This window comes from Polyodon spathula, chromosome 6, assembly GCF_017654505.1.
Source record: "Polyodon spathula isolate WHYD16114869_AA chromosome 6, ASM1765450v1, whole genome shotgun sequence".
Lineage (NCBI taxonomy): Eukaryota > Metazoa > Chordata > Actinopteri > Acipenseriformes > Polyodontidae > Polyodon > Polyodon spathula.
In genome coordinates this window covers 71273431-71283008 of record NC_054539.1, presented here as the reverse complement: position 1 = coordinate 71283008, position 9578 = coordinate 71273431, and the positions used below count along the sequence as shown (strand labels likewise).

The 9578-nt window shown below is 39.4% G+C and overlaps 1 protein-coding gene across 2 annotated transcripts in view; it reads left to right on the top strand.

Annotated features, from left to right (window-relative positions):
- Positions 1-3833: 3833 nt before the first annotated feature.
- Positions 3834-9578, top strand: part of LOC121317568 (cyclin-dependent kinase 19-like) — a 63324-nt gene continuing 57579 nt past the window's right edge. For both annotated transcript variants that reach the window (XR_005950510.1, XM_041253644.1), the window contains exon 1: positions 3834-4149. Coding sequence is in view for 1 of the 2 variants with exons in the window: in XM_041253644.1 (XP_041109578.1) it covers positions 4022-4149 (128 nt within the window). In the remaining variant the exon portion in view is untranslated. The remainder of the gene's footprint in view (positions 4150-9578) is intronic.

Genomic DNA, 9578 nt, shown 5'->3' with positions numbered 1-9578 from the left:
AGCAGTAAGGGGAAGTGACCACATTGTTGGGGGAGTTTCTATGTATATATAAAATGTTTTTACAAAATTCTAAATGGAAAGTTTCAATTTGACTTTTATCCCATGTTTTGTAATTACATTTTGAAAGTGGCTCCCATATTTCACTGTCATAAAGAATGATTGGTTGGATAACACTTAAAGATTTTTAGCCAGATCTTTATTGGGAGGTTACATTTGTAAAATGTTTTCTTTATGGCATAGTAGGCTCTTCATACTTTTTCCCTCAATGCATTTATTGACATGTTGAAGCTCCCTGACACGCTGACTGGTAAATTTAGCTAATGGTGTGTTCCAGGATGGTGGTTCCTAGAGTGAAGTGGTACCTATATTCCTGTGATCTGGCTTTCTTCTGGAAGACCATAATCTGGACCAGATTTACTGTCAGTGCCCAGGTCTGACAGTGCTGCTCTAGCAGTGGCAGGCTCTGCTGCAGCCCCTGCTCTGTGGGGGACAGCAGGACTAGGTCATCTGCGTAGAGCAGGAATTTCATTTCTTTGTGATGCAGAGTGAGGCCAGGGGCAGCAGACTGCGACAGCACTGTGGCCAACTTGGTAAAATAGATATTGAACAGTGTTGGGCTCAGACTGCAGCCCTGTCTCACCCCACGCCCCTTGTAAAGAATTCTGTTCTTTTGTTACCAATTTTAACACTGCACTTATTTTCTGAGTACATTGATTTTATGATGTCATAGACTTTACCCCCGACACCACTTTGAAGCAGGCGAATATTTTTCCTTTATTAGTTTGATGTTTATTTATTAGGGTGTGTAGGGTGTAGGGTGTAAATATGGTCAGAAGTGCGGTGTTTTGGTAGGAATCCAATCTGACTCTTACTCAGGACACTGTGTTCAGTAAGGAAGGCCAGTATCCGGGCATTAATGATACTGCAGAACACCTTCCCCAGATTACTGCTCACACAGTTACCTTGGTAGATGTTGGGGACTAATTTGTCTCCACTTTTATATATGGGGGTAATGAAGCCTTGATTCCAGATCCCTGGGAAACAGCCAGCTCTCATGACTAGGTTGAAGAGTTTAAATAGGGCTGGCTGCTGTATTTGAGCATCTCAGTGCTGATGCTGTCAGGCCCACAGGCTCTCCTGGGCTTGAGGATCTGCAGTTTCTTTTTGAGCTCTAGCAGAGTGATTGGGGTGTACAATGGGTTTTGGTTTTCTTCAAAATAGTTTTTCCAAATATTGCCATTTTGGATTATCAATTTATTTCTGTTGTTTGAGGTGTTTAATTTTTTCCACAATTCTCAAAATCAGTTTTGGTTAATTGTACTATATTGACTGCTCCTTTTTCTTGTTGAGGAGGTGTTTGTTGTACTGCTTTAGAGCCTGGTGTTAGCTGAGGCGTAGTTCCTTATGACTGGGCTCTATGTGTTTCTGGTTTGACAGCTGCCTCAGGTGCTTTCTAGTTGATGCACATTTGCGTCTAACCATTTGTTTTTTGGGTTTTTGATTTTATTGCCAATTTTTTCAAATATGTTGTTTAAATTTTGTACAGCCAGAATTGCTGCCTGGTGGTCTGCAATGCTGGTCTGTGTCCACTTGTATGTGGGATGAAGGTTGAACAGTTTGGTTGGAGGGTTTGGATCCCTGGTAGGCTGTTCTTATTTCTTTAGTTACAGCATTATTTGGCTGTGGTCTGACAGGAGTGTTTGTGGCATGACTATAAATGCATTTATACATTCTGGGTCCATGTGATGGCATAGTCTACCACACTACTACCTAACACTGAGCTGTAAGTGAATGTACCCCTTAAAGATGTACAGGCCCAGCCCTTTGCACAGCTGCACTGTCTGCTTCCCATGCTTATTCACCACACTGTCGTGGCTGTGCCTTTGTGTGGTGACTTGTGTGTGGTACAAAGGGGTGTCTCCAAATAGGTGGCTGTCAACCTCTTTGCCAATCCTGGCATTGAGATCTCCACAAGCAGCACAGAACCCAGTTTCTGGAAATGTATGACTTCAGACTCAAGGATTTGAAAACCCTCTTTGTAGTATTGGGAGTCTGAGAGTGGCATATAAATTGCGAACAGATAGATTGGTGTTTATAATTTATGTTTTTATTTGTATCCAAATGTATGTCTGCCCTCACTTAACTGGGGGGGGGGGTATAGTTTGCGAGTTTCTCTTTGTACCAGACGATAATGCCCCCTTGCTTTTTTTTTAGGGAGGGCACTATCAGTTCCCTATGATCGCTAGGACTGTGTGTAGACACATCTCCATGATTCCATGTTTTGTGGAGAATGATTATTTCTGAATTATTTACACTATTTACAAAGTCAGGGTCTGTGCTCTTTGTTCCAAAAGTTGAGGAGTACAGGCCTTATTCCGATATTCCAACTACTTATTTTAAATAATGCAATTTTTGGTTTTTGTTATGTTTCATATTTGAATGTTTAAATTAGGGTCTATATTATTATTATTATTATTATTATTATTATTATTATTATAATGATAAATATATATATGGGATTGTCTCTATAGGAGACTTAGCTATATGTACTATGTTATGTACAGACATGCAAACACACGGCTGGGTGTGCTCCTGGTCTCAGCGTAGGTGCTGGTGGGGTCTCGGCCCAGGGCAGTGTCCTTGAGGACCTTAGCAAATAGCCTTATGCCCTCCTGGTTGAGGTGCATCTGGTCATAGAAATGATAGTGTCAGATGTCACGGTGGTGTGCTAGGTGCACTCACTCACTCACACGGCTTGGAGCATAACAGACACACATTATACATGATTGTAAACAGCGATTTCTCATCCCCTTCCCCAGTTCATAACACAGTCCATTCCACATGGGTCCCTCGTTGCAGCTGGCCAGCTGCTACAGTATCTATTGATTGTAAGCAGTTTTGCTTGATGAATGATACCCTGCTTGCTTTTGGGGACAAAACCTAATGTCCCACTATTTTCTGCCATTATAGATTCTTTGTTTTTTTGCCATCGAATTAGTTTGTTGACAGTACAGTTTGTGTGCATTAGCTTTTAGGTTACTAATTTTAGGAATGATATGGAAAAGATAACTTGCAGTCAAGGGCGCTGGAACTAGGGGTGCTGGGGGTGCAGTAGCACCCCCTTGGCTCTGCATGGCTTCCATCATATAAAGGGGTTACAGTTTTGTTCAGTGGCTTTCAGCACCCCCACTTTAAAAATTGATGGCATAGGTTAAAAACTCTGGATTTTATTAACCCTTTGAGCAGCAACTGTTGACATGAATGCAACATTGCTAAGTACAGGCAATAGTTGTATAGCATGTGGTGCACTAGGTCTTTGATTCTGTCACTCATATACAAAGAATTGTTATTGGAATGTTACTGGAAGGTATGTTAAACACTATGAACAGGTAACAAAACAAAAAGTCTGCAGTTTTAACGGAGTAATTTGGTTGATAAAGTAATAACCCAACTACACAAGTCCTGTTTACTGTTTCCCCAACCAGTCATCACTATTAAACAATACGGGGCGGGACTATATCGAGAAGTGATTAGGTATCACAGGGCATTCCAGAGCCAGTGTCCAAAAGTTAGCTACACTAGAGTATGTCGAAATTATTATTACAAGTGTTTAGTTGCATAGCGCACATACTTAAATTAATACTCGATGTTTCGTTTCAAAATAAAAAAATAACATAAACCGATGATGCTGTGCCGCTATTTTTTTAGACGAAACCCAGCTCGCGCATGTGCACCGGCCGCGGAGTGAGTTGATGTTTGTAGTTTTGTGGGTATGCTCTCTCCACTGGAAATAACGACAGCGCTTGCTCCTAATAAACTACAGCCCCCAGAATCCCAAGCGAATTCACTAGAAACGTCAACGAACCAGTGAACAGAAGCGGAGCAGACCAAAATCCCAAACAAGGAAATGATGGGGATGAAAACGCTTAGATTATCAAATTAATGTATTTATTAATTAATTAATATTTAAAAACATGTTTTTTTTATTGTAAATTAAGACATATTTATGGGTTAAAACAAAATGGACTACGACTTCAAAACGAAGCTTGCGGCCGAGCGGGAGAGAGTGGAGGATCTGTTTGAATTTGAAGGTTGTAAAGTGGGTCGAGGCACCTACGGGCATGTTTATAAAGCCAAGCGCAAAGACAGGTAAGCAGTATATCAAACATCATTACTAATTAAACACGCAGACGGCTTTGTATTCATAGCATGTGTTTTAATGATCTTATCTGATTGTTTTGCTTCCACTCTCCTTGAAATACTGTACAGCCGTACACCCATACAACATAATACTAGTCTGTTTATGTTTTGAGTGGATTTGTGTGTAATACATATCGGCCCACCGACATAGAAATTATAATGGATACAAATATAATTTGTAAAGTTATCAGCGGGGGTGCATCAGGGCGGATTCATTTCTGCAGTCTTTAAAACTTAGTTTAGAGCAAGCTTTTTTTTTTTTTTTTAATTTGCAGCATGGAAAACGAAACCGTTAAATCGAAAGCGATATAAACAGTTTTGCACATTTTATTCGTTAGACATAGCGACGTTTTTGGTTTTATTTTTTAACTAATAAAATGTATTTTATTACGCTTAAGAAGTAATTGCAACAGGTACATTTGTTTAGAACCGTAAATCGGTTAATTTCGTGACAAACACGCCAAAAATAACACAGCAGTCAGTCTGAGCAGCGCTGTATCCTGAGTTTGGATGAAATGCGCGGGTGTTCTCAGGTACCCACCGAGGTAGTTGATTTGACGTTCGAATATACCATACATGCGCCAACAGCAGAGTTAATTAAATACGCTATAAATCAGCAACCGTGTCACTTAGTGTTTCCAAACCAGCTTTACCGTATAGCTGGATAGTTGTGACTGTATACGCGACCTTTGCTTCGACTGTGAATTCTATCAATAATATGTGAAAATTAATACAATATCCTATACGCGCGTATAGTAAGCATGCGGGAATAATTAAGCTTTGTATTGAAAGCCATGCCACCCAGACTGTTAATTTTAACGCCAGTCTTTGCTTTGAATCCGTTATTTACTAAACAAACAAAACACAACTTGTCTACTGTATTTGTATATGGCGTATTAGACTGTAAGTTTAATACTGTATCCTAGGTTTCTGCAAGCGTCTTGGCGCTGAAAGAAGAGCTCCGCGTAAGTGTATACAGTTCATAATGCAACGAAACTTGTGAGCAAATCTAAACTAAAATAAACTGATTGTAACAAATTAAGAAAAGTGGATCTGAAGGAAGATCAGACAATAGAAATGTCAATTTAGTGTTTTGCCGACGGGGCAATTTTGTGTTGGTTCGGCATCTATCCACTCCTTTGGGAATGGATAACTTAAAATGGTTCAGCACGGACTGTTACTGCCTATACAATCTTAACATTTGTTCTATTAAAAGAAACAGACACACACTCACACTCTGCTGATTGCTACAGGAGAGTGGAGGCAACCAGGGCTCAACATCTCAGTTGCTGCTGCCTAGTATTACCCGATCCTGTTGTCCACCAATCCTGAATCACTGGATCTCGGTTCCTTTTCCTTGAATCTCTCGCTCACCCTTGGAGTCCTCTCACCTGCACTGATCGGCTGGTAGCCACCCACCTAATTGGAGGCACAACTAGTCCCCTTCTAAATAAAGTTGAACAATCTAGGTGGTATGGTTTTCAATATAAAGCATTATTCACGCTTACTATACGCGCATATAGGATGTTGTATTGATTTTCACAAATTGTTTATAAGATTCACAGTTAAAGAAAAGGTTTGATCGGCTTCTAAATAAAGCTGGTTTGAACAGTCTAAGTGATGTGGTTTTCAATATAAAACTTAATTATTCCTTCATGCTTACTATACGCGCATATGGGATATTGTATTGATTTTCACAAATTCTTTATAGAATTCACAGTCGAAGCAAAGGTCATGTATATAGTCACAACTGTCCAGCTCTAAATTAAAGTTGGTTTGGAAAGCCTGATGCAGTTTCGAACATCAAATGAATATCGAACGTCAAACCAATGTTATCACAGTGTCTCATGCTATTAGTTTTACTCTGCACAAAGGTCAACACTGGTTCGAGGTCAGTCGTTCACATTTTGCCATTTAGCTTATGTCGCCGCTGTTACGATGTAATACTTGCCTGTTGTGAAGGTGATTTGTGTCTAAAGCTGCTTTTTTTAAAAGGGTGTGTTGATTACACTGTGTAACAAATTTATTTATTTATTTTTTTGTTCCTGGGTAGCAAGTGTTATTTCCTAATTGCTTATGCCTCAAAAGTATAGAACATGGCTATTATTCCCCACAAACTTTGCTTTTGTGACCAGGACAGTGATATTTCAAAATATCACTATTTCCAATGGGAAAATGGGCAAATGTGTGTCTTTTTGTTCACATAAAGTCAGAAAAAAACAACATGAATCCAAATTAACATGTATTTATACTAAAGTAATACAAAGATGACTACAAAAGATTTAGAAGTGAGTAGTTTTTCCAGATTTACAATTCTACTGTAAATTCACTAAATACAGTATAATTGTAAATCTCGAAAAACTACTCACTTCTAAATCTTTTGTAGTCATCTTTGTATTACTTTAGTATAAATACATGTTAATTTGGATTCATATGTTGTTTTTTTCTGACTTTATATGAACAAAAAGACACACATTTGCCCATTTTCCCATTGGAAATAGTGATATTTTGAAATATCACTGTCCTGGTCACAAAAGCAAAGTTTGTGGGGAATAATAGCCATGTTCTATACTTTTGAGGCATAAGCAATTAGGAAATAACACTTGCTACCCAGGAACAAAAATTGTGTTACATAGTGTTATCAGTTGCTGTTGTCCATCGTTTATGTTATTTGTGTTTAATTTGAATTGCACAAGCCACATATAGATCGAGGCAACTGGAGTTGAGCAGATTGACTTTCATTTTTTTTTCTATTATAAAATGTGTTTTAAAATCCCATCTCTACAATCTGTTTTAGCTTTGGCCAGGTGCTTGATGTTGGATAACAGTCGGGACTACTGTTGTAAAGAATGCCATTAGCCATTCTGTTTATACATTGTTTATGGTAATCCGCATTAAAAATTCAATGCATATTTTGGTTATGACGCATGTCCTGTAAAATACACTTGTATAATCATTATAACAAAAAACAACGCTGTTTTGTTTTGTTTGCCTGAGCTACTGCGGAGCAGGTCTGTTTAGCTAAGTGATAACTTTCTAAGCTGAAACTACCGGAATGCAAACAAACCAGCAAGCCAAACTAGTTCTGCTAGGAACAAGTACATTGCACAAGTACTGTAGTAAAGAGCCTCCCTGGAATTATGTGCATGCTTGTGTGGTGCTGTGTCTGTGTATTATTAAAATGTATTCAGATAGCGTGTAATTTAACATACAGGTAGACATCAAATACCCACACCCTACTTAGGAAGATAATTATTACATAACAAGAATACAATGTATGTTACAAGATTGAGCTTTATTTGCATGACCTTGGAAATATAAAATACTTGTTCTTAAACATACCCTTACAGTATTAGTAAGTCTGCAAGTTACTGGGTATCGTGTACCATTGACATAATGTGTTTTAAAATATAACACGTCTTCCAATCTCTTGCTTTTTGTCTTTTTCATTTTTAAAGTAATATCTTACACAGTAGTACCATACATTTTCTCCACCTTGAACATATGTTCATTATATAGGTCTCAAATGGGCAGCTTTGAAGAAACACATAGTGTAGCTAACATGAAATGGTTAACACATCTCTCTTTACAAGCCATGCTTTTGACAGTCTTGCAACTCCTGGGCCATCTCACCTTGAGAGTGAAATTAACCGTATTCCTTCACTGGCTTCTTTTCTATCCATAACCAATTGGCTGCTTTCATATTCACAGACATGCTGTCAGCCAGCATGGCGTGATGTACCTTGTGTTGTGCCACAGTGCTCTCCCATAGTGGCCTTTCTGGAGCTGGTTTTCCTTCAGTGCTGGGGATACAGGTATAGGGAGTGCTGGTGTCTTTTTTTTTAAATAAATTACAGTACTGGTAAGAAGTGGACGAAAGACAAAGTTAAAAACAAAACAAGCAAAAAAAAAACAACAAAAAAAAACATATTTGTGAAGTCACTTTGTGGCATTTACACTTTTTCCTGGTTTAAAATTGATATTAATACTGTAACTTGACATCACTTCACCCCTTATAGCTTGATATATGAAGTATGGGATCAAGCTGTACGTTTTCAACATTCACTATTATTGGGACATTGTCTTCTGCACAGCATGGTTTGCAATAGACACCCAACATTAAAATAAGTGTTTAGTCAAGTAACCACAAGTATGAAACAACTTTTTTTAAACAAATACTATGCCTTTGGGAAACGTTATACTAAAATATCACCTTGTTGTATGTTTTTAGGATTAGAACCTAACCGTTTTATATAATTTGCAGTTTAAGGACCCACTTTAACTGAAAGGTTTTGGTTTTAGTTCTTTTGTATTTGTTTCAATAACACATGCTTGCTATTCAATATGCCCTATGGGTTCACATTTACAGTAGCTGCTGCCTATTCTTGTGAGCTCACCAGTCTGTGGGAGGCTTTACATTCCCAGGTTTCCTCTCTGCAGGAGGCAAAGAGCCCATTCTGTTGAGCTTCTGATTTTCTGAACTGCTAAAACGAGTCTCAGTCCTTTTTGCATATGAGTTGTAGTGTGAGGACGAGACACTTTTTGCTGCAGCTGCTGTTAGAAATGTACTCTGATTTCCATTACATGAGGTAGATGTTGAACTTCATGCTGATTTGAACTCTGCTCTTGCCAAGATATGCACCAGCTAAGACGTAGCTTTGCAGTAAACTAATGTGATCCATCTGCATCTCCATCCATTTGCGTTGCTTTCCATCTGATGATGTAGATTTCCTTCTGTCTGGTGTTGATTGCTGAAGTGTAATGCTGGCTCCAGGGATCGGCTCATTTTTCCTCCCCAGCACATCAGCACACACAAGGCTGCGATGCTGGCTCCGGGGATCAACCCAGTGTGGTCTCCCCAGCGCATCAGCATAACAACCGTCTGGATTGAGCTAAGTAGGGTACATTTCTGGGGTCTTTAAGTGGGCACCTTCTATCCTCAGTGTTTCGTTGACTAGCCCATGACACCTCAAGAGGGCTCAACAGTGATTCTGGCATTCCAGCATCACCTCCCTCCATCCCCCACTCAGCTCAGCCCAGCTTACTTACCCATACATCAGCATTGCTTTCTTTCTATTGTACTTGAGATCTCCACCCAGAATCTTTCCGTCTCAACCACAGCCAGTTGTTGCTCCTTTCTGCTGCTTCAGATAAGTTCTTCACTGTGCGATGCAACTCTTAGCCACTGAACCCGACGTCTCTGAGAAACTGGGTTGTAGAGTGTGCCACAAATCCTCAACAACCCGCCTTCACTGGGTAAACTTGGAATCTCCATCCTCGCTGTTCCGCTTCAGCAGCTAGTTGAGCCTACCGAAGTTTCTTCCTCTCATACGCCTCATCCACAGCATCCTCCCATGGCACTGTTAACTCTACCAGAT